Source organism: Ranitomeya variabilis, chromosome 4, assembly GCF_051348905.1.
Source record: "Ranitomeya variabilis isolate aRanVar5 chromosome 4, aRanVar5.hap1, whole genome shotgun sequence".
NCBI classification, from domain to species: domain Eukaryota; kingdom Metazoa; phylum Chordata; class Amphibia; order Anura; family Dendrobatidae; genus Ranitomeya; species Ranitomeya variabilis.
In genome coordinates, this window is record NC_135235.1 from 384,001,707 (window position 1) to 384,028,084 (window position 26,378).

Sequence of the window (26,378 nt, forward strand, 5' to 3'; positions counted from 1 at the left end):
CGCGAAAAATACTGAACGTGTGCACATGGCCTAATATCCAAATATCTTGTGTTCCCAGAAAGGTTAGACAATGAAGTATGGACCATTATAACCAATTAGACTAAATAAATGGATTGCAACAACATCATAAAGAACACACTTCATGTCAGCAGCTGTCATTATATGGCAAGGTAATGAGATACGATAAATGCTGGATTAAATGGTCACTATAAGTTAAAAAGTGTAAAATCTACCTGTGGAAACACACCTTGATTACTCCTGCACAAGTTCACTTTCACATTTTATTGCTTACATTGTAAGAATTAAAAAAAATAATAATTTCAAAAGGGAAAACTGCCTTTGAGAACACTCCTCAATCTTTTAAGTGCTCCAGTCTTTAGATGACATCTTATCACTAGTTCGTGAGTGGCATTTTTCCAAGAGAAATAGTTTATAACAAATAAGAATTTCTGAACTCACATACTGTAAGAACGTAAAACGGCAAGTTAAACAAAGGAAAACGAGCAATGCTTTGACGTATGATTCCCAGATTTTCTTTGTATTTAGTCCTTAATGCCAGCTAACTCTTCTTCTTCTGTGGAGACTTTTGTAGGCTTGTTTCCATCCTCAGCAGCTCCAGCAGAAGAACTGCCCCCTCCAGGTTTCTTCCGTTGGTCCACCACTGCTTGTCTATTGACTTTAAAGAAATGTCCACATGCCAGCAACTTGCGACAGTGATCCCTGAACCTGGGGTCCAAGAAAGCATAAAGAACTGGATTCATACAACTATTGGCATACCCCAAACAGGTAACATAAGGGTGCAGGTTGTTGAGAAAAACATGCAGAGCACAACTTAGAGGTAAAACGTCTGCATTCATGAAGACATAGATACTCTTCACAAAGTGAAAAGGGGCCCAACATGCTCCAAATGTGACCACTAGTCCAATCATGATAGCCAATAATCTCCTTTTTCGGCTGGCTACCAGAGGCAAATGAAAGTGGCCCGAGACTCTTCGACCAATGCCCACATAGCAGAAGAGAATTACACAGAATGGCGCTACAAAGGCCAATAGAGTGGAAGAAAATCCCAAACTAGCTTCCCAGAGGTGAGTTTGATTGCTGTATACAGTAGAGTAGTCCATGAAACAAAGTGTTCTGTTCTCCCAATCGTCATCCGTCTGTCCGGTGTTCCTAAAAATGAGGGCAGGAAGGGCGAGAAGCCCAGCGCTTGCCCATGTAATGATAGTGGCCAATGGGCTGGAGAGGGGAGAACGTGGATGACCAGGACCAGGGGAGTGGACAATTACTATGTATCTGTCCAAGCTTAGACCTGTAAGGCAGAAGGCACTGGCATACATATTAAGCAAAACTAGATAACCACTGAGTTTGCAGGCTAAATTGCCAAAAGGCCAGTGATATCCCAGGGAAGCGTAGACGGCCCATAGTGGAAGTGTCACAACAAAGGCCAAATCAGCCAGTGCTAACTGCAGTATGAAGGAGTCCGTAGCCCGTGGTCTGTCCCTGCGACGGTGACTTGCCCATAACACTAATCCATTGCCAGTAATGCCCAGGAAAAAAATAAGGAGGTAGGTAGCTGGTATGAGTCCAACAGATGGTTCCCACTCATCATATTCACAGTCAGGCATCCCCAGTAGGCTGGTCACGTTGTTAGCCTCCTCATCCATCTTCTGCAGTCTTGGTTTTACAGTCCTGCTTTCTCTAGTCCTCTAATGGCATCTGACAATATACATACTCTTACTTAAAGATCTCCCCTCCCATCTAAAGACACCTCCTTCAATTCCACAGGCTAGGTGAGGGTCAAGAGGATGTTTTACTCTTTTCTTAAAGCCTATTGCCTGTTTGTGAGTTCTCCTAGTGATATGGTAACTCAATTATCACCCCCCTCATTATATCCTGGAAGGGGCGAGGGAGGAGGGGGATTCCAGTACATGAGACTTTCACAGATATCCTGTACATGAAGCTCACAGGGTGACAGTTATCAATGTGCACTGACCTTCCCCTCCTAAACAGGATGACATGACAATGAGATGTTCTTCTTTGGACCATCCTGTAAGTTACAAGCAACCCATGTGTGTGGGGGGCAGGCATGAATAAACACACATGGCGAATGCACAACACTAGATTAATGTGAACAGCTAAGGTCTCATCATTATAGGATATAATGGAAAGGTGCCGAAAACAATTCTTAGGCCATGTGCACACGTTCAGGATTTTTCGCGTTTTTTTCTCGTTTTTTCGCTATAAAAACGTGATAAAAACGCGAAAAAAACGCTTACATATGCCTCCTATTATTTACAGGGTATTCCGCATTTTTTGTGCAAATGTTGCATTTTTTTCCACGAAAAAATCGCATCGCGGAATAAAAAGCAACATGTTCATTAAAAATGCGGAATTGCGGGGATTCCGCACACCTAGGAGTGCATTGATCTGCTTACTTCCCACACGGGGCTATGCCCACCATGCGGGAAGTAAGCAGATTATGTGCGGTTGGTACCCAGGGTGGAGGAGAGGAGACTCTCCTCCACGGACTGGGCACCATATAATTGGTAAAAAAAAAGAATTAAAATAAAAAATAGTGATATACTCCCCCTCTGATGGCCCCCGAAGTGTTCCCGCCTCTCCGGTGCATGCTCTCTCTTCCGTTCCTATAGATGATGTGGTTCAGGACCTGTGATGACATCGCTGTCTTGTGATTGGTCGCGTGACCGCTCATGTGACTCACGCGACCAATCACAAGCCGCGACGTCATCGAAGGTCCTGAACCACACCGGCATCTATAGGAACGGACGCCGCTGAGGAGATCGGCTGTCTGCAGGTGAGTATAACCATTTTTTTATTTTTTTTATTATTTTTAAACATTCTATCTTTTACTATAGATGCTGCATAAGCAGCATCTATAGTAAAAAGTTGGTCACACTTGTCAAACAGTATGTTTGACAAGTGTGACCAACTTGTCAGTCAGTTTTCTAAGCGATGCTACAAATCGCTTGGAAAACTTTAGCATAAAAAAATGCAAAAAAATGCGGATTTCTTGCAGAAAATTTCCGGTTTTCTTCAGGAAATTTCTGCAAGAAATCCGGACGTGTGCACATATCCTTATGCTCCTAAAAAAAATTTTGCTTCACACGTTTCTGAGAGATAGGAAAATGATGTTGTGAAGCCCGATGGGCTATCATCACTACAGTCTGTACAGGATATATATGATGTATCATACACATTTATGAGACCTATTTCTAATATTGCAATTAAGAACGTTTGTAAGTGTGAGCGTCTCATCTAGTATTGGAATATTGATGAAGTCATGTCAACATCACTACAGTTAATCAGTGAGCTCAGTGACTTAATTATGTAGTTCTAAGTACACAGGCAAAGCTGCTGAGCTCACTGACTGGCTGCAGTATGGTCGACTTGACTTCAGCCCAGAAGGCATTACCAGACCCAGTCAAAGACTTGTGCTGTTTGTTGCTCGAATCTGAGAGTTTTGAGTTCCATCATAACGTCTATAAAAACTTATTTTTCATAGACGTTACATTTTTTATCCTTATTCGGTGGCCTGAGAGCCGTCTCGAACTTACACATTGTCCTTCTGGGTTACTGAACTTTCTAGACTATAAACATAAGGATGAATGACCTCAGGGAGATCAAAACATCCAACACTGCGGAGACACCATCACGTGTTTCTCAACGCAGTGATCCAGAACACTGCCCCCATCCCTAAAGGAAATATGCAAATGCATGTAGAAAAGCCCCGAGGTCATTCACCCTTATGTTTATAGTCCTTTCACTAGGCACTGCTCCTAATAGCCAGTTTCCTACTCCACACAGATGAGGGGCAAATACCCCGAAACAGCTGTCTGTGGATGGATACCATGTTTTGGCATAGGTGGTTTTCCTTTATTGGATGCTGCCCTTCCCGTGGTTGTTCCTTCCCGGTGAAAGACCTGGCTATTCATTGCTTGCGTTGAGAAACACGTGATGGTGTCTCCGCGGCTTTTCTACATGCATTTGCATATTTCCCTTTAGGGATGGGGGCAGTGTTCTGGATCACTGCGTTGAGAAACACGTGATGGTGTCTCCGCGGTGTTGGATGTTTTGATCTCCCTGAGGTCATTCATCCTTATGTTTATAGTCTTTTCACTAGGCACTGCTCCTAATAGCCAGTTTCCTACTCCACACTGATGAGGGGCAAATAGCCTGAAACAGCTGTCTGTGGATGGATACCATGTTTTGGCATAGGTTGTTTTCCTCACTGAACTTTCTAGGACATCCTTTTCATATTGTTCCTAAGAAAAAGTACTGGAGGTTGTTCTGCTGAGTTATTGCATGGAGCATACACTGTCTGGATATTATTATCAAGAAAACCTTCAGGTGTGTTCAAACATGGCATAACTGCAGCGTTTTTGATGTATATTTTACTCAGCGTATTTCGTGCGTACAATACGCAGCACTTACATTAACAGCAAAATTAATGAGATTTTTGAAATCTCATGCACATGTTGTTGTTTTTTTCCTTACATATTTTTACTATTAAAGCTGTTTGTTTTTTTTCCAAATCTGGAGCATAGCAATTGTTTCAGTGTTTTTCCCGCTGCAATTATGCCATGTGTGAGCATTAGGGTTGAGCGAACCGGGTCGTTCATTTTCATAAGTCGCCGACTTTTGGCAAAGTCGGCGTCTCATGAAACCCGACCCGATCCCTGTGCGGGGTCGGCCATGCGGTACGCGATCTTGGCGCTAAAGTCGCGTTTCGTATGATGCGTTTAGCGCCATTTTTTCAGCCAATGAATGAGCGTGGGCAGAGTGATGACATAGGTCTTAGGGGAGTGAACGCCTATCGTCATACGCTTGTGCGCAGTAGGGATTTGGAATGTGCAATACAAAATTTTCTGTGCTGGGACGGAGGAGGAGGAGGAGGAGGAGGAGGAAAAAAAAAAAATTTCTTCATTGGGTTTCGTGTTTCGGCCGAAACCCGACTTTTCACGGTGGTCGGCCGATTTCACTCGACTCGACTTTTAAGACAGTCGGGTTTCACAAAACCCGACTCGACCCTAAAAAACTAAAGGTCGCTCAACCCTAGTGAGCATACTTTTAAGGCCCCATCACACACATTAGATGTCAATGGAAACCCACATATATTGACGGATTCAGCCAACAGTCTAATCTGTATAACGGCGCCAGCCGACTGATGGTAAAAAGAGATGTCGATAGAGCATGTCCATTTTTGGATTGCTGATCGATTTGTTCTGGCGGAGATAAGCGGTCGGCCGACAGGTCATCTGGCTGCTTTCTTGGGTAAGTTGGCTCCCATACATACGAGCACTGGGCTAAACTGGCTCTCCTGTATATGGAAGAACAGGTTTAGATGGCTGTTGGCTGTTCGATCAGCCGAAGAATCGTTTGGCCAAAAGACATCTATTGTGTATGGCCGGTTTTATTGTTTTGTGATTTGTTGTTGAGTATGTTTTAGGCTAGTAATCATCAGTTAGCATGCAATCCGTTCACAAGAGTTTTGCAGACACTTTTTGTCCAGCTAAAAAAAATGTTGTTTTTTTGGGTTTTTTTAACAATGAAGTCTATAGAAAACGGATCCGTTAATTCGTCATCGATTTTCTTCCATTTGAAACTGATCCAGTGAGCAAAAAATGGATCCTTTTCAAATTAAAGTAAAGCAGATGGCAAATTAACTTTTCCATTTTCCATAGACTTCAATGATTAAAAAAAACGGATCCAGTTGAAATCAGGTTTTGCTTTTAGCCAGACAAAAAAAAATTATGTCTGCACAACTTTTTTGTGAACAAATTTCTGCTGGATCTGTTCTAACAGATGACTATTGGACAACAGATGACTATTGGACAAGTGAATATAGCCTTATAGTATCAGGGTACACGGCCATGTGACAGATGTTTTCCAGTCATGCCACTGGTGCCAGATTCCAGCTGTTTCTTCTTCTTTCCTCTATGGAGGGTTTGAGAAGAACTGTCCACTTTATCTATGGTAATGCTGAGCTTTCTGAGAAGAGCAATTATATTTATCAGAATGTTTATATTTCAATGTCTCTGGACTACTGATATCCCACCTGAATAGGAGATAAGAAGCATTACCCGGCTGTGGGTCACTAAACAATGACCAGTGTTCACTGTTTATACTGGCATCCACCAGAGCAGATAGATGATTTGTTGGGGTGACTGGCAGGTGTCAGACCACCACCAATCTGATATTCATAGGTCATCAAGATGTTATTCAGTTGAAAATTCCTTTAAAGTCTAATGCTGGACATAGATTGATGAACATATGGTATACTTGGATGACTGCACATGTTTTCCTGTTGCACCTTTCTAAAACATATTGGAAACTATTAGAATTTACTCAGCTTTACATGGGTGTATTTGGTTTACCTGTTTGTTATTTGTGTGTTGCTAAAAACTCTGTTTGCTACTGATATTTGTGTTGGTGTTTTTATTTGCAAATACGCTGCTCAAAAAAATAAAGGGAACACTAAAATACCACATCCTAGATATCTCTGAATGAAATATTCCAGTTGCAAATGTTTATTCATTGCATAGTGTAATGTGTTCAGAACAATAAAACATAACAATTATCAATGTAAATCAAAATGAATATCCCATGGAGGTTTGTATTTGAAATGTTACTCAAAATCAAAGTGGAAAATCAAATTACAGGCTGATCCAACTCCAGTGGAAATGCCTCATGACAAGGAAAAGATGCTCAATATTGTCTGTGGCCTTCACGTGCCTGTATGACCTCCCTAGTGTACAACGCCTGGGCATGCTCCTGATGAGGCGGCGGATGGTCTCCTGAGGGATTTCCTCCCTGACCTGGACTAAAACATCCGCCAACTCCTGGACAGTCTGTGGTGCAAAGCGACGTTAGTGGATGGAGCCATAAATGATGTCCCAGATGTGCTCAATCGGATTCAGGTAAGGAGAACGGGCGGGCCAGTCCATAGCTTCAATGCCTTCATCTTGCAGGAACTGCTAACACACTCCAGCCACATGAGGTCTGGCATTGTCCTGCATTAGGAGGAAACCAGGGCCAACCGCACCAGCATATGGTCTCACAAGGGGTCTGAGGATCTCATCTCGGTACCTAATGGCAGTCAGGCTACCGCTGGCGAGCACATGGAGGGCTGTGCGGCCCTCCAAAGAAATGCCACCCCACACCATTACTGACCCACTGCCAAACCGGTCATGCTGAAGAATGTTGCAGGCAGCAGATCACTCTCCATGGCATCTCCAGACTCTGTCACGTCTATCACATGTGCTCAGTGTGAACCTACTTTCATCTGTGAAGAGCACAGGGTGCCAGTGGTGAATTTGCCAATCCTGGTGTTCTGTGGCAAATGCCAAGCGTCCTGCACAGTGTTGGGCTGTGAGCACAACCCCCATCTGTGGACATCGGGCACTTAGACCATTCTCATGGAGTCATTTTCTAACCATTAGTTTAGACACATGCACATTTGTGGCCTGCAGGAGGTAATTTTACAGAGCTCTGGCAGTGCTCCTCCAGTTCATCCTTGCACAAAGGTGGAGGTAGCGGTCCTGCTGCTGGGTTGTTGCCCTCCTACGGCCCCCTCCACGTCTCCTGGTGTACTGGCTTGTCTCCTGGTAGTGCCTCCAGCCTCTGGACACTACGCTGTCAGACACAAGAATTCCTTCTTGCCACAGCTCACATTGATGTGCCATCCTGGATGAGCTGCACTACCTGAGCAACTTGTGTAGGTTGTAGAGTCCATCTCATGCTACCTCGAGTGTGAAAGCATAACCAACATTCAAAAGTGACCAAAACATCAGCCAAAAAGCATTGGTACTGAGATGTGGTCATGTGGTCTGTGGTCCCCACCTGCAGAACCACTCCTTTATTGAGGGTGTCTTGATAACTGCCAATAATTTCCATCTGTTGTCTATTCCATTTGCACAACAGCATGTGAAATTGATTGTCAATCAGTGTTGCTTCCTAAGTGGACAGTTTGATTTCACAAAAGTTTGATTTACTTGGAGTTATATTCTGTTGTTTAAGTGTTCCCTTTATTTTTTTGATCAGTGTATATTGGTAACAGTAAGTTCTAGAGGGTTGAAACCTGGATAAAAGTTTCAGAAGTGCCTAATATACTGTACCTTGATTCCAAATTTTGTGCAAATTGGTCCTGTCGTTTGTCCCTAAATATATAATTTTTGATATTATTTTATCTTGAGAACGGTAGGACCTAGAGAGCTGAAACCAAATCTAGAAGTGCCTGATTTACCTATACACCAAATTTGGAGCTAATTGGTCCAGTCGTTTGGCCGTAAATTAATATATACATTTGTGAACCATATTTGGAGAGTAAATATCCCGAGAACACTTTTGTAGTAAGTTTTTTTGGACAGTAGGTCTTAGAGAGTTGTAACCTTAAATATTGCCTGATTTATCTATTTGGTAAATGTGGGGAAGACTTGTGCAGTCGTTTGCCTGTAAATTTGCGTTTGTGTCAAGTTTTGGGGCAAATATCCCAAGAATGGTAAGCCTGAGAGAGCTGAATCCTGGTTAAAAGCTTCTCAAAGTGCTTGATTTACCTATTTGCCAAATCTAGGGCAGTTTTTTCCGATCACTTGGCCACTAGTGTTGAGCATTCCGATACCGCAAGTATCGGGTATCGGCCGATACTTAGCGGTATCGGAATTCCGATACCGAGATCCGATACTTGCCGCGCATCGGATACCGGAATCGGAAGTTCCCAGGATTCAAACTGCACAACTTTGTACGAAATCAGCCAATGAGACTGATTCCAAGTGTGGGTACATCCTGTTCAGCATGGAGGGCCTGAAACTACTGGCAAGGCTGTGATTGGCTGCTGAAATGATGTCATGATGCAGTTTAAAAGTCGCTGGCGCCATTTTGCGCTCACTCTGCTGTGAATTCAGTTAGTGACAGGACGCTGTTTGCTGACTGAGGTCCAGTTTAGAGATAGCGATTTGCTACTTTGTGCTTTTCCAAGGCTAATTTAGCAACCGCTGTGTTCACCTACTAATCACCTTGCTTTTGCCTTGTAGCGCTGTTTTCACAGCGATCTGCAAGGTCTGTGTGTGTGTGTGTGTGAGTGCAGCCCACTCTCTAGTCTGAGTGCAGCCACATAGGCCATCCATAGCTGGTTGTATTCAGTTCAGGGAGGGTGGTTCATTGCCTCATACTGTTCTTTTTTTTTTTTTTCCAAGTAGTGTAGTCTGCTGCTAATTTTTTCAAAAAAATCCTATTAGTGTCTTTCCACCCGTCTCCAGCTAATTTGTGGAAAAACACTACATAGGATAACGTAGAGGAGGGTTTTTGGGCCTTGCAGCGCCGTTTACGGCTGTCTGCACGGTCTCCGTGTGACTGCAGCTCGCCCTGTAGTCTGTGAGCAGCCATAGCCTGGTTGTCTCCAGCTCAGGGTTCTTCACTGCGTCATACCGTAAAATCAATTTTCCTTTTGTTTTAAGTAGTGCAGGCTGCTGCACATTTTTTCAAAAAATTCCTATTAGTGTCTTTCCACCCGTCTCCAGCTAACTTGTGGAAAAACACTACATAGGATAACGTAGAGGAGGGTTTTTGGGCCTTGCAGCGCCATTTACGGCTGTCTGCACGGTCTCCGTGTGACTGCAGCTCTCTCTGTTGTCAGTTCAGCCCCCAAAAAATAAATAAATAATAAAGTTCACCAAACACACCAGTGACACCACTTTACATTTGTGTAGGCCACATTAGCTCATATTAAAGTCTAGTCCACACTTTAGAAAAGTAGTGTTTCTTATACCTGTTAGGAGTTGTTCAGGAATAAGCACACAAAGCCGTTAGTACTTTTCTGCTTATCTTTATCAGTCAACCAAGATGAAGAAGGCAGTGAGTAAGGCACGTGGGCGTGGGCGCGGAGCAGGGAGGGGACGTGGGGATTCTGTGCCTGCTGCGGGCACCGGTGACTCATCAGCACCCACTTTCACCAGGGAACAGTCATTCATGCGCAGCTTTGTTGCAGAGCGCCGTACACCGCTGCTGCGTGAAGAACAAATTGAAGCCGTTGTCGGATGGATGGCAGCTAATGCATCAACTTCAATTAGTGCCACATCCTCTCAGACACAGAGCACTGGAGAGCAGCCATCTGTCTCTTCACCACCTGCCAAATTGCCCAGGCAGACAGAGAGCCCAGGACAGGAGCCGTCTCTACTTTTGTTCTCTGAATCTCTTGGCTTGGAAACAGGGGGCCAGCCAAGCAGCATTGGAGAAATGGAAGAAGAGGCAGGGTGCAGTGATGCCCAACAGCTTTTTCTCTCTTCCTCTGAAGAGGCGGGTGGGCCAGTGGCTCCGGTCACCACATCGCAGGCCGCATCAGCTGATGATGACACTCAGGTGCCACTTACTGGTGCGTGCTCTGCTGCTGAGACTACCCAGGAGGATCAGTTGGGGGCAGAGGGTAGTGTAGATGATGAGGTCCTTGACCCATCTTGGCGTGAGGGACAGGAAGGTGGTGGGAGCAGCTCTGAGGAAGAGATTCCCCGTACGGCCCAAAGAGGGAGAGGGAGGGGGAAGACTGCGGATCCTGCAGCCTCCGCTTTGGCACCCGTTAGGAGCATGTCTCTTCCAAAAGCCAAAAAGAGCGCTCCCAAGACTTGCAGTGCCTGGTCCTTTTTTGACACAGTTGCAGATGACATTTGCTATGTCAAATGCAAGGTGTGTCATCACAAAGTCAAAAGAGGTCGAAATGTCAGCAACCTCAATAACTCCAACATGTGGAAACATGTGCGCAACAGGCACGCGGCGGAGTTAGAAAGACACACTGAAGAGCTAGGCCAACCAACAGCGGCAGCTACCACCTCTTCAGCTCGTGTTGCCTCTTCCTCCAGCTCACACGCAGCTGGTTCGGCTTCCTCCCAGGATCGCCGTGGAAGAACCTCTGGCCCTGTTGTCCAGAGACCCGCTGTAATTCCACCCGCAGCACCACTTTCCCAGTCATCCACACACTCCCAGCCCAGTCTACAGCCATCGGTAGTACAGGCATGGGAGAAAAGGCGGCCTTTCTCGTCAAACCACCCACGAGCACAGGCTCTGACTGCAGGCATTGCCAAACTTCTGTCACTGGAAATGCTGTCATTCAGGCTGGTGGAGACTGACAGCTTCCGTGACTTGATGTCATTGGCAGTCCCACAGTACAATGTGCCCAGCCGCTTTTACTTCAGCAGGCAAGCCGTCCCTGCCCTGCACAAGCATGTGGAGGGACACATAAAACACGCGCTACTGAATGCCGTCAGTAGCAAGGTCCACCTCACCACCGATGTGTGGACCAGTCAACATGGACAGGGGCGATACCTTTCCCTCACTGCCCATTGGGTTAATGTCGTTGAGCCGGGTACAGACCGTGCGAGTGGCGCAGGACGTGTCCTGCCCACTCCAAGGATTGCAGGAATCCATTCTGTACGCATTGACTCCTCCTCTTACACCAGTTCCTCAGAATCATCGCTGCAGGAGCCGTCACAGTCCACCTCCACATTGACCCGTGAACGTTTACCTGTTACGACCGACATGAGCACAGCCGTGGCCAAACGTCAACAGGCCGTCTTGAAATTAATTTCTTTGGGGAATCGAAGCCACACAGCGCAGGAGCTCTGGAATGCCATCAAGCAGGAAAGCGATGTGTGGTTTGTGCCAGCGAATCTCCAGCCAGGCATGGTAGTGTGTGATAATGGCCGAAATCTGGTGGCAGCTCTGGGCCTCGGCAACCTCACTGACATCCCATGTCTGGCACATGTGCTCAATTTGGTCGTGCAGAGTTTTTTGAGGGACTATCCGGATCTTGATGCACTGCTGCACAAGGTCCGCCTAGAGTGTGCTCACTTGCGGCGTTCCAGCACGGCAAAAGCGTGCATTGTGGCTCTGCAGCGCCGACACCACCTGCCGGAACATCGCATCATATGTGACCTACCTACCAGGTGGAATTCCACGTTACATATGTTGGAGCGGTTGTGTGAGCAGCAGCAAGCTGTAATGGAGTACCAGCTGCATCAGGCGCAAAGAAGTCGCACTCCGCGCCGTTCAGACTTCACAACCACAGAGTGGGCCACTATGAAGGACGTCTGCCAGGTTTTGCGTCCCTTCGATTATTCCACGCGGATGACGAGTGCAGATGATGCACTAGTCAGCATGACTGTCCCCCTTATCTGCCTGCTTGAAAAATCACTGCAAGCGCTAAGGGATGATGTTGTGGAAGAGGTGGAGGATGAGGATTCACCATTTCCATCATCTTCTGGACAGTCAGCGCCACGTGGTTCCTCACAAACGCGTAGGCAGGGGACAGTTTGTGAGGAGGATGAGGAGGAGTCAATGGAGGAGGAAGACATCCGTCCAGAGGAGGGAGTTACACAATTGTCCAGTACTCAGTGTGTACAGCGAGGGTGGGGTGATGACGAGCGGGCACAGATCACGCCTCCAGCAGGGGACAGCGTTTCTTGGGCAGTTGGCAGTCTGCAGCACATGGTGGATTACATGCTGCAGTGCCTGAGAAACGACCGCCGCATCGCCCACATTCTCAACATGTCTGATTATTGGGTGTTCACCCTCCTCGATCCTCGCTACCGGGACAACGTAGAAAGCCTCATCACACCGTTGAACCGGGAGCGAAAAATGCGGGAGTACCAAGACACACTGGTGAATTCCATCATCTTCTCCATTCCAACTGAGAGAAGTGCTGCTAGTGCATTACAAAGCAGCTCAGTGCGTCCAGGCAGTGGTGGAGGCTCTGCACAAAGAGGGAGCAGAAGCAGTGCCTCTGCCCAAGGAAAGACCAGTATGGCCGAACTGTGGCACAGTTTTCTGTGCCCGCCACAAAAGTCTACACCATCACAGACGGCTCCAGTCAGCAGGAGGCAACGGTTCCGTCAGATGGTGACAGACTACATGTCTTGCCCTCTTGCTGTACTCCCAGACGGCTCTTCCCCTTTCAAGTTTTGGGTCTCAAAGCTGGATACATGGCCAGAGCTAAGCCAGTATGCATTGGAGGTGCTGGCTTGCCCTGCGGCTAGTGTATTATCGGAACGTGTCTTTAGTGCTGCAGGTGGTGTACTAACTGACCGTCGCATGCGACTATCCTCCGATAACATTGACCGGCTTACTTTCCTGAAAATGAACAAGGCCTGGATCTCGCAGGAATTTGCCACTCCTCTTCCTGATTAAATAATTAGGTCACTGTCTACGTTATCCAGGTCTCCTGTTGTGTTCATCTTTCTACCACCTGAACTTAAATTCCTGGGCTCCAACACTGCCAGTTGAGGCTCAGAAGTGCCGTCTGCACAGTCAAAACATACGACCCAGTGTTATTGGGTTTCAGTAACGTCAGCTGATCCCCAGCTGTGTAGCCGGCAATGTGTCCTGCGACCGCCATGCTGACACAACAACTGAAATGTAAGGGAACCTGTCCCCCCCCCCAAGGCGTTTGTTACTGAAAGAGCCACCTTGTGCAGCAGTAATGCTGCACAAGGAAAAGGTAGCTATTTTTGTTTAGCTCCTTGCACACGCAGAACTTAACACTTATAAAATGTGTCCACTGATACCGTAAAACCGTCCCGGAGGTGGGACTTTCCTTCGTAATATGACGCAGCACAGCCGTCATTCCTACCCCCTTGGCGCCGTGCCCCGGCTCCTCAGCGTTGTTTGATTCCGTCCCGGAGCCTGCGCTGTTATGTTATCCCTTGGCCAGGCACACTTAGCGCTGCCCGTCTTCTGACATCATTTGGTGTCAGGCTGGCTGCGCCTGTGCGGCCGCGCTGGCCGAGAGCCCGCCTCGCAGTGTCTTCTGATTTAATCCCACTGGGGGCCTGAGATCCATTGACATGCGCAGTGCATATCTGAACCTCCACCTCTCACTCATCTCCCTACGGCTTCTTCAGACTGTGCGGTGTCAGCTGGTCCCTAATAGCATGCCACGGCCGTGACACCGCACAGTCTTAAGAAGCCGTAGGGAGGGGAGTGAGAGGCGAGGATATGCACTGCGCATGGCCACGAATCCCAGGCCTGCGGTGGGATTACATTAGACGACACTGCGAGGCGGGCTCTCGGCCAGCGCGTCCGCACAGGCGCAGCCAGCCTGACACCAAATGATGTCAGAAGACGGGCAGCGCTAAGTGTGCCTGGCCAAGGGATAACATAACAGCGCAGGCTCCGGGACGGAATCAAACAGCGCTGAGGAGCCGTGGCACGGCGCCGGGGGGGTAAGAATGACGGCTGTGCTGCGTCATATTATGAAGGAAAGTCCCACCTCCGGGACGGTCTCACAGTTTCAGGGGACACATTTTATAAGTGTTTAGTTCTGTGTTTGCAAGGAGCATAATGAAAAGAGCCACCTTTTCCTTTTGCATCTTTTTTGCTGCACAAGCTGGCTCTTTCAGCTACAAACGCCTTGGGGGGGGGGTTTAAAGGTTCCCTTTCGACTTTCTCCAATCAGGCTTCGGCCTACATTGTGTTCCTCTGCTTTTCCTGCTGTCCCTGGGCTCCAACACCGCTAGTTGCCGTCCAGAAGTGCTGTCCGCACAGTCCCAACAGTCCCTCCTCTGTTATTGGGGTTCAGTAACGTCAGCTGTTCCCCAGCTGTGTGTGTGGCAATCCCTCCTATCTCCTCCACCTCCTCCTCCTCCTCCTGTCCCTGGGCTCCAACACCGCTAGTTGCCGTCCAGAAGTGCTGTCCGCACAGTCCCAACAGTCCCTCCTCTGTTATTGGGGTTCAGTAACGTCAGCTGTTCCCCAGCTGTGTGTGTGGCAATCCCTCCTATCTCCTCCACCTCCTCCTCCTCCTCCTGTCCCTGGGCTCCAACACCGCTAGTTGCCGTCCAGAAGTGCTGTCCGCACAGTCCCAACAGTCGCTCCTCTGTTATTGGGGTTCAGTAACGTCAGCTGTTCCCCAGCTGTGTGTGTGGCAATCCCTCCTATCTCCTCCACCTCCTCCTCCTCCTCCTGTCCCTGGGCTCCAACACCGCTAGTTGCCATCCAGAAGTGCTGTCCGCACAGTCCCAACAGTCCCTCCTCTGTTATTGGGGTTCAGTAACGTCAGCTGTTCCCCAGCTGTGTGTGTGGCAATCCCTCCTATCTCCTCCACCTCCTCCTCCTCCTCCTGTCCCTGGGCTCCAACACCGCTAGTTGCTGTCCAGAAGTGCTGTCCGCACAGTCCCAACAGTCGCTCCTCTGTTATTGGGGTTCAGTAACGTCAGCTGTTCCCCAGCTGTGTGTGTGGCAATCCCTCCTATCTCCTCCACCTCCTCCTCCTCCTCCTGTCCCTGGGCTCCAACACCGCTAGTTGCCGTCCAGAAGTGCTGTCCGCACAGTCCCAACAGTCCCTCCTCTGTTATTGGGGTTCAGTAACGTCAGCTGTTCCCCAGCTGTGTGTGTGGCAATCCCTCCTATCTCCCCCACCTCCTTCTCCTCCTGTCCCTGGGCTCCAACACCGCTAGTTGCCATCCAGAAGTGCTGTCCGCACAGAGCCAAACACCTCGCCAATGTGTTAGTGGGGTTCAGTAATGCCTGCTGCTCCCCTGCTGTGTATACGGCAACGTGTCCTGCGACCGCCACACAGGCACAACAAGTTAAATTTAAGGGAACCTGTCCCCCCCCCCCAGGCGTTTGTTACTGAAGGAGACACCTTGTGCAGCAGTAATGATGCAAAGGGAAAAAGTGCCTCTTTTCGTCGTGCTCCTTGCACATGCTGAACCTAACACTTTTGAAATGTGTCCCCTCACACGGTTAAACCGTCCGGTCGGTGGAACTTTCCTTTGTCATGTGACGCAGCACAGCCGTCATTCTTACCCCCTTGGCGCCGTGCTCCTCCTCCTCAGCGTTGTTTGAATCTGTCCCGGAGTCTGCGCTGTTATGTTATCCCTTGGCCAGGCACACTTAGCGCTGCCCGTCTTCTGACATCATTTGGTGTCAGGATGGCTGCGCCTGTGCGGCCGCGCAGGACGAGATCCCGCCTCGTAGTGTCTTCTGATTTAATCCCACTGCGGACCTGTGATCCATGGACATTAGCAGTGCATATCTGAACCTCCGCCTCTCACTCATCTCCCTACACCTTCTTCAGACTGTGCGCTGTCAGCTGATCCCTAATAGCATGCCACAGCCGTGACGCCGCACAGTCTGAAGAAGCCGTAGGGAGGGGAGTGAGAGGCGAGGATATGCACTGCTCATGACCATGGATCACAGGTCCGCAGAGTGATTACATTAGATGACACAGCGAGGCGGGATCTCCTCCAGCGCGGCCGCACAGGCGCAGCTATCCTGACACCAAATGATGTCAGAAGACGGGCAGCGCTAAGTGTGCCTGGCCAAGGGATAACATAACAGCGCAGACTCCGGGACAGATTCAAACAACGCTGAGGAGGAGGCGCACGGCGCCAAGGGGGTAAGAATGACGGCTGTGCTGCGTCACATGACAAAGGAAAGTTCCACTGACCGGACGGTTTAACCGTGTGAGGGGACACATTTCAAAAGTGTTAGGTTCAGCATGTGCAAGGACCATAATTAAAAGAGCTAAGTTTACCTTTTCCAGCATTAGTGCTGTACAAGATGGCTCTTTCAGCTACAAACGCCTGGGGGGGGGGTTAAAGGTTCCCTTTCAACTTGCTCCAGTGCAGGCTGCGGCCTACACTCTGCTCCACCTGCAGAGCCCGGGCTCCAACACCGCTAGTTGCTGTCCGGAAGTGCTGGCTGCACAGAGAAAAACACATCGCCAATGTGACAGTGGGGTTCAGCACCACCAGCTGTTCCCCTGCTGTGCAGCCGGCAACGTGTCCTGCAACAGCCACGCAGACACAACAGACCCAAAGCTGCCGCCAGTGCAGGCTTCGGCCTACACTCTGCTCCCCCTGCTCCTCCTGCTTACCCTGGGCTCTAACAACGCCAGTTGGTGCCCGGTACTGCTAGCTGCACAGAGAAATACACCAGCCAATGTGTCAGTGGGGTTCAGCACCGCCAGCTGTTCCCCTGCTGTGTAGCCGGCATCGTGTCCTGCAAAAGCCACGCAGACACAAGAACTGAAATTGAAGGGAACCTGTCCCCCCTCCTCCAGGCGTTTGTATGTTTTCCAGCCACCTTGTACAGCAGTAATGCTGCATGTGTGCAAGGTGGCTCATAAACGTATTCTCCTCGCACATGTGGAACTGAAAACACGTCTAAAATGTATCCTCTGTGTGACCATTTAACCGTCCCGGAGGTGTGACTTTCCTTTGTAATGACACGCTGCAACCCCCTTGGTAGCGCTGCCCGTGTTCTGGCATCATTGTTTGGCTGCCTGCGCCTCTGCAGCCGCCCTGACCCACACAACGCCCCTCGGTGTCTTATTTATTTGGACTGCGAGGGTGTGATTGATGGGCATGAGCAGTGCATAAGTTCGCCTGTCCCTCATCTCCTTCCGCCTTCTTCAGACTGTGCGGCTTCATGGCCGTGGCATGCGATAAGGGATCAGCTGACGCCGCACAGTCTGAAGCGGGTGTAAGGACCCGAGTGTGAGAGGCGAACATATGTACTGCGCCAGGCCATGAATCCCAGCCCCGCAGTGTTTTAACAATGTTAAGACACTGCGGGGCTGGGATTCATGGTCATCGCGAACCGCACCGGCCGACATTAAATGATGTCAGAAGATGGGCAGCGCTAACAGCGCTAGGCCAAGGGATAACACGACAGCGCAGACTCCTGTACAGCAAATAACAACGCTCAGGAGGCCACGCCCAGCACCAAGGTGGGATTCTTGACATCTGTGCTGCATCTCATTACGAAGGGAACTCGCGCCTCCAACACAGTTTGACTGTATAAAGGGCTAAATGTTATACGTGTTTCATTCAGCGTGTGCAAGGAGAAAAATTAAAAGAGCAACCTTTGACTTGTGCAGCACTACTGCTGCATAAGCTGTGGCTCTTCTAGTTTGGAACACCTGAGGGGGGGTTTAAGGTTACCTTTGAAATTGGTTCAATTAGGCTTCGGCCTACACTCCGCTCCCTCTCCTCCTCCTGCTGACCCTGGGCTCTAACACCGCCAGTTGGGACCCAGATGTGCTGGCTGCACAGAGCCAAACACCTCGCCAATGTGTCAGTGGGGTTCAGCACCGCCAGCTGTTCCCCTGCTGTGCAGCCGGAAACGTGTCCTGCAACTGCCCCGCAGACACAACAGACCCAAAGCTGCCGCCAGTGCAGGCTTCGGCCTACACTCTGCTCCCTCTCCTCCTCCTGCTGACCCTTTGCTCCAACACTGCTAGTTGGGGCTCTAGGAAGACAAGCTTGAATAGGTCCCCATCCTGGTTCCAGCACCGTCAGCTGGTTCCGGGCAGAGCCTTTGGCTTAGGTGCCTCCCTCTGGGTATCCGAGTTCCACCAACGTCAGGTGGTCCTTGGTAGTGCTTTCAGGCACGGGTACCTCCTGCTTAGTAACCGGGTTCCAGTAACATCAGCTGGTCCTCGGTAGTTCCATTGGCTCTTGGACCTTCGGCTACCCATCTGGGTTCCAGTACCGTCAGCTGGTTCTCAGCAGTATCTTTTGCTCTTGTACCTTCTGCTCCCCATCCTGGTTCCAGTACCATCAGCTGGTTCTGGGCAGAGCCTTTGGCTTAGGTGCCTCCCTCTGGGTATCCGAGTTCCACCAACGTCAGGTGGTCCTTGGTAGTGCTTTCAGGCACGGGTACCTCCTGCTTAGTAACCGGTTCCAGTAACGTCAGCTGGTCCTCGGTAGTTCCATTGGCTCTTGGACCTTCGGCTACCCATCCGGGTTCCAGCACCGTCAGCTGGTTCTCGGCAGTGTCTTTTGCTCTTGTACCTTCTGCTCCCCATCCTGGTTCCAGTACCGTCAGCTGGTTCCGGGCAGAGCCTTTGGCTTAGGTGCCTCCCTCTGGGTATCCGAGTTCCACCAACGTCAGGTGGTCCTTGGTAGTGCTTTCAGGCACGGGTACCTCCTGCTTAGTAACCGGGTTCCAGTAACGTCAGCTGGTCCTCGGTAGTTCCATTGGCTCTTGGACCTTCGGGTAGCCATCCGAGTTCCAGTTCCATCAGCTGTTTCTCGGCATTTTCTCAGCCTTCTTGTACCTTCTGCTACATTTCCAAGTTCAAGAGACTAAACACGATGACCCGGAAGACCACCCCTAAGATGACGACGACACCAGAGACGACAACCACCGTTATGACGACGACCCAGGAGACGATGACCCTGAAGACCACCCCGATGACGACGACCCCGGAGACGACGACCCTGGAGACGACGACGACCTGGAAGACCGAGAAGCAGAAGAACAAGAGGCTGCAGAACAAAGAGCACAAGAACATTAAGCATAACACTAAATATCAGAGCAAAAGATATTATCTAAATTATAAGCAGAAGAAGACTAAGCAGTGTATGGGGGTGAGTCCGTTCCTCCTCGTGGTGCCCCTGGATAAAGCCTGATGCTGCAGGCCAAACTGAACGCGGACAAATGTAACTCTTTTGTGACAGGCAGAACGGAAGGTGTAATCTTCAAACTTTTATAGATAACAACTACGGGAATGCCTGGCTGTCACAAATAAGAATATGATGAAGAATTAGAATATGAAGAAGATAATAGTTAAATAAAAAGAATATGAACAATGTAACAAAAAAAATAATAGGTAGAAGATGAAGAAGAAGATGAATAAGGTTAGTTGATGTCAAAGAAGCTGATGATGAGGATAATGAAGAAGAAAGTGTGGGAGAAGTAAAAAAGAAGGTGAAGGGCGTGGAAGTAGTGAAACATCAATATCTGACAAAATAAATAAAAAATTAACATAGTCAAAATCTTTCTAACGCCGAACGTCATAAAAAAAAATAAAAATCCTGCTATTCTATTTGATTGGGCTAAACCTCTGTGCCTTTAATGTCTCCGCCACGTCCCCCAATACATCCTACTTTATTCTTAGTTGTTTTCCTTCATGTAGAATTAACCTACAAGGAAAGAAAGGGTTTATTTTAACCCCTTAAGCCCCGAGGGTGGTTTGCACGTTAATGACCGGGCCAATTTTTACAATTCTGACCACTGTCCCTTTATGAGGTTATAACTCTGGAACGCTTCAACGGATCTTGGCGATTCTGACATTGTTTTCTCGTGACATATTGTACTTCATGTTAGTGGTAAAATTTATTCGATATAACTTGCGTTTATTTGTGAAAAAAACGAATATTTGGCGAAAATTTTGAAAATTTCGCAATTTTCCAACTTTGAATTATTATGCCCTTAAATCACAGACATATGTCATGCAAAATACTTAATAAGTAACATTTCCCACATGTCTACTTTACATCAGCACAATTTTGGAACCAAAATTTTTTTTTGTGACGGAGTTATAAGGGTTAAAAGTTGACCAGCAATTTCTCATTTTTACAACACCATTTTTTTTTAGGGACCACATCTCATTTGAAGTCACTTTGAGGTGTCTATATGATAGAAAATACCCAAGTGTGACACCATTCTAAAAACTGCACCCCTCAAGGTACTCAAAACCACTCTGAAGAAGTTTATTAACCCTTCAGGTGTTTCACAGGAATTTTTGGAATGTTTAAATAAAAATGAACATTTAACTTTTTTTCACACAAAATTTATTTCAGATCCAATTTGTTTTATTTTACCAAGGGTAACAGGAGAAAATAGACCCCAAAAGTTGTTGTACAATTTGTCCTGAGTACGCTGATACCCCATATGTGGGGGTAACCCACTGTTTGGGCACATGGCAGAGCTCGGAAGGAAAGGAGCGCCATTTGACTTTTCAATGCAAAATTGACTGGAATTGAGATGGGACGCATGTTGCATTTGGAGAGCCCCTAATGTGCCTAAACATTGAAACCCCCCACAAGTGACACCATTTTGGAAAGTAGACCCCCTAAGGAACTTATCTAGATGTGTGGTGAGCACTTTGACCCAACAAGTGCTTCACAGAAGTTTATAATGCGGAGCCGTAAAAATAAAAAATCATATTTTTTCACAAAAATGATCTTTTCGCCCCCAATTTTTTATTTTCCCAAGGGTAGGAGAAGAAATTGGACCCCAAAAATTGTTGTGCAATTTGTCCTGAGTACGCTGATACCCCATATGTGGGTGTAAACCATTGTTTGGGCGCAGGGCAGAGCTCGGAAGGGAAGGAGCGCCATTTGACTTTTCAATGCAAAATTGACTGGAATTGAGATGGGACGCCATGTTGCGTTTGGAGAGCCACTGATGTGCCTAAACATTGAAACCCCCCACAAGTGACACCATTTTGGAAAGTAGACCCCCTAAGGAACTTATCTAGATGTGTGTTGAGCACTTTGACCCAACAAGGGCTTCACAGAAGTTTATAATGCAGAGCCGTAAAAATAAAAAAATCATATTTTTTCACAAAAATGATCTTTTCGCCCCCATTTTTTTATTTCCCCAAGGGTAAGATTAGAAATTAGACCACAAAAGTTGTTGTGCAATTTGTCCTGAGTACGACGATGCCCCATATGTGGGGGTAAACCACTGTTTGGGCGCATAGCAGAGCTCGGAAGGGAAGGAGCGCTATTTTACTTTTCAATGCAAAATTGACTGGAATTAAGATGGGATGCCATGTTGCGTTTGGAGAGCCCCTGATGTGCCTAAACATTAAAAACCCCCACAAGTGACACCATTTTGGAAAGTAGACGCCATAAGGAACTTATCTAGATGTGTTTTTAGAGCTTTGAACCCCCAAGTGTTTCACTACAGTTTATAATGCAGAGCCGTGAAAATAAAAATTCTTTTTTTTTTCACAAAAATGATTTTTTAGCCCCCAGTTTTGTATTTTCACAAGGGTATCAGGATAAATTGGACCCCAAAAGTTGTTGTCCAATTTATCCTGAGTACGCTGATACCCAATATGTGGGGGGGAACCACTGTTTGGGCGCATGACAGAGCTCGGAAGGGAAGGAGCGCCATTTGGAATGCAGACTTAAATGGATTGGTCTGCAGGCGTCACGTTGCATTTGCAGAGCCCCTGATGTACCCAAACAGTACAAACCCCCCACAAGTGACCCCATATTGGAAACTAGACCCCCCAAGGAACTTATCTAGATGTGTTGTGAGAACTTTGAACCCCCAAGTGTTTCACTACAGTTCATAACGCAGAGCCGTGAAAATAAAAATTCTTTTTTTTTTTTCACAAAAATGATTTTTTAGCCCCCAGTTTTGTATTTTCACAAGGGTATCAGGATAAATTGGACCCCAAAAGTTGTTGTCCAATTTATCCTGAGTACGCTGATACCCAATATGTGGGGGGGAACCACTGTTTGGGCGCATGACAGAGCTCGGAAGGGAAGGAGCGCCATTTGGAATGCAGACTTAAATGGATTGGTCTGCAGGCGTCACGTTGCATTTGCAGAGCCCCTGATGTACCCAAACAGTACAAACCCCCCATAAGTGACCCCATATTGGAAACTAGACCCCCCAAGGAACTTATCTAGATGTGTTGTGAGAACTTTGAACCCCCAAGTGTTTCACTACAGTTCATAACGCAGAGCCGTGAAAATAAAAATTCTTTTTTTTTTTTCACAAAAATGATTTTTTAGCCCCCAGTTTTGTATTTTCACAAGGGTATCAGGATAAATTGGACCCCAAAAGTTGTTGTCCAATTTGTCCTGGGTACACTGATACCCAATATGTGGGGGGGAACCACTGTTTGGGCGCATGACAGAGCTCGGAAGGGAAGGAGCGCCATTTGGAATGCAGACTTAAATGGATTGGTCTGCAGGCGTCACGTTGCATTTGCAGAGCCCCTGATGTACCCAAACAGTACAAACCCCCCACAAGTGACCCCATATTGGAAACTAGACCCCCCAAGGAACTTATCTAGATGTGTTGTGAGAACTTTGAACCCCCAAGTGTTTCACTACAGTTTATAACGCAGAGCCGTGAAAATAAAAATTCTTTTTTTTTTCACAAAAATGATTTTTTAGCCCCCAGTTTTGTATTTTCACAAGGGTAGCAGGTGAAATTGGACCCCAAAAGTTGTTGTCCAATTTGTCCTGAGTACGCTGATACCCAATATGTGGGGGGGAACCACTGTTTGGGCGCATGACAGAGCTCGGAAGGGAAGGAGCGCCATTTGGAATGCAGACTTAAATGGATTGGTCTGCAGGCGTCACGTTGCATTTGCAGAGCCCCTGATGTGCCTAAACAGTGGAAACCCCCCAATTATAACTGATACCCTAATCCAAACACACCCCTTACTCTAATCCCAACAGTAACCCTAACCACACCCCTAACCCAGACACACCCAACCCTATTCCCAACCGTAAATGTAATCCAAACCCTAACCCTATCTTTAGCCCCAACCCTAACCCTAGCCCCAACCCTAACTGTAGCCCCAACCCTAGCCCCAACCCTAACCCTAATGGGAAAATGGAAATAAATACATTTTTTTTAATTTTTTTATTTTTCCCTAACTAAGGGGGTGATAAAGGGGGGTTTGATTTACTTTTATAGAGGGTTTTTTAGCGGATTTTTATGATTGGCAGCCGTCACACACTGAAAGACGCTTTTTATTGCAAAAAATATTTTTTGCGTTACCACATTTTGAGAGCTATAATTTTTCCATATTTAAGTACACAGAGTCACATGAGGTCTTGTTTTTTGCGGGACGAGTTGACGTTTTTGTTGGTAACATTTTCAGACACGTGACATTTTTTGATCGCTTTTTATTCCGATTTTTGTGAGGCAGAGTGATCAAAAACCAGCTATTCATGAATTTCTTTTGGGGGAGGCGTTTATACCGTTCCACGTTTGGTAAAATTGATAAAGCAGTTTTATTCGTCGGGTCAGTACGATTACAGCGATATCTCATTTATATCATTTTTTTATGTTTTGGCGCTTTTATACGATAAAAACTATTTTATAGAAAAAATTATTATTTTGGTATCGCTTTATTCTCAGGACTATAACTTTTTTATTTTTTTGCTGATGATGCTGTATGGCGGCTTGTTTTTTGCGGGACAAGATGACGTTTGCAGCGGTACCATGGTTATTTATATCAGTCTTTTTGATCGCGTGTTGTTCCACTTTTTTGTTCGGCGGTATGGTAATAAAGCGTTGTTTTTTGCCTCGTTTTTTTTTTTTTTTCTTACGGTGTTTACTGAAGGGCTTAACTAGTGGGCCAGTTTTATAGGTCGGGTCGTTACGGACGCGGCAATACTAAATATGTGTACTTTTATTGTTTTTTTAATTTTATTTAGATAAAGAAATGTATTTATGGGAATAATATATATAATTTTTTTTTCATTATTTTGGAATATTTTTTTTTTATTTTTTTTTACACATTTGGAAATTTTTTTTTTTACTTTTTTACTTTGCCCCAGGGGGGGACAATACAGATCGGTGATCTGTCAGTTTGCATAGCACTCTGACAGATCACCGATCTGCGAGAAGTGCAGGCTGCTTCACAGTGCCTGCTCTGAGCAGGCTTCTGTGAAGCCACCTCCCTCCCTGCAGGACCCGGATCCGCGGCCATCTTGGATCCGGGTCTGGGGCCTGCAGGGAGGGAGGTAAGACCCTCGCAGCAACGCGATCACATCGCGTTGCTGCGGGGGGCTCAGGGAAGCCCGCAGGGAGCCCCCTCCCTGCGCGATGCTTCCCTGCACCGCCGGCACATCGCGATCATGTTTGATCGCGGTGTGCCGGGGGTTAATGTGCCGGGGGCGGTCCGTGACCGCTCCTGGCACATAGTGCCGGATGTCAGCTGCGATAGGCAGCTGACACCCGGCCGCGATCGGCCGCGCTCCCCCCGTGAGTGCGGCCGATCGCGTATGACGTACTATCCCGTCACCAGGAATTAAGTCCCAGGTCACCTTGACGGGATAGTACGTCAAACGGGATTAAGGGGTTAATTCCGATATTTTCGTCCCATTGACTTGCATTGGGATCGGGTATCGGTATCGGATTAGATCCGATACTTTGACGGTATCGGCCGATACTTTCCGATATCGGAAGGTATCGCTCAACACTATTGGCCACAAATTAATATTTGTTTTTGCGTTCCATTTTATGGTTGAATATCTTAAGAATTGTAGGTTTGAGATAGCTGAAACCCAGAGTAAAAACTTTCAAAGTACCTCATTTACATTCATGCCAATTTTGGGTGAGATTAATCTGGGAAAATTGCAATGTTCCAGCTCAATAAAATATAAACAGTTTATTGGAAAAAAAAAAATTTAAGTTAAAATGCAAATTGCAAAAGAAATTATACAAAAAGTGCTCCTAATACATCACCATGGCCCCAGTGGGTAAAGCAACGCGTTTCGACCGTACCGCGGTCTTTGTCAAAGCTTAATTAATCTGGCTGCCTAGCTGTAAATTAATATTTGTTTTCATATTCTGTTTTCATTTTGGGGTTATTATCTCAAGAATGGTATGTCTAAGAGAGCTGAAACCTAAACTTTCATGTAAAAAAATATAAAACAAAGGAAATGTGTCATCTTTAACTTCAGACCTTCTAGGGATTATATAATTTTCAAATTGCATAACTGTTCACAATAACAGTAATTTTGACCAAGGGTGCCCAACTTTTACATGCCACTGTATAGCTATTACAAACATGGTAAAGATAAGTGGGGTAACTTCACTCCTACTCATAGAATGGTTAAAAGAAAGCCTCAAAGGTGCAGTACACATAAGATAAATGGCCATAAATATTGTAGATAAAAATATTATATCATATCATCATGCCATATGTGTTACTGATGGCCAAAAATATTGGACATTTCGGAAAAATGAATAGAAAAAAACAGAGGAAAAACACTGAATACTCCAGTCCACAATACAGTATAGTACAATATATAGCTAGCAGCAAAAAGATGAGGATTGTTGAATAAACAATAAAGTGCCTACAGTATGTGCAAAGTTGTAAACATGCAGCCTGATGGTATCAGAATATATAGTAAGCAGCAACAAAATGAGGTATGTTAGATAAACAATAAAGTGCCTATATGCAAAATTGCGAACATGCTCCCTGATAGTATCAGCATATGTTTATGTAGAGTTAATGTCTAGTTGCTTCAAGGATAGAGAAATGCAAGGTAATAGGTAAGTGCAGGTATATGGAGGAAAATGGGGACAAAAAGGTAAAGTGCCTGTGCTGAAAGTGGCAGGAAATGATCAGCCACATATACAAAGATCACTCATAACAGAGACATGATGCAAATAACTGAAAAGATAATAATAGGTGCTGGAAGTTTCAAACATGCAGATTGAGCTGCAGGTAACCGCCAGGTACTACTCCTGGGCAGAACCCAGTACTGCAGCTGCTGACCCCAGGTGTCAGGTTTGCTGATACTGAAAGGCAGAGGCGTAGCTAGAGATTTGGTTCAGGGGGGGGGGACCTTCTGAGTGGGCCCCTAACCAGG

The 26,378-nt window shown here is 46.8% G+C and overlaps 1 protein-coding gene across 1 annotated transcript; it reads right to left on the reverse strand.

Annotated features, from left to right (window-relative positions):
• Positions 1-344: 344 nt before the first annotated feature.
• Positions 345-1,694, reverse strand: LOC143768944 (apelin receptor A-like). Its single transcript, XM_077257551.1, has one exon. It carries the CDS (start codon positions 1,662-1,664, stop codon positions 543-545), a length of 1,122 nt encoding a protein of 373 aa, XP_077113666.1. The 5' UTR covers positions 1,665-1,694; the 3' UTR covers positions 345-542.
• Between the last annotated feature and the right edge of the window lie 24,684 nt (positions 1,695-26,378).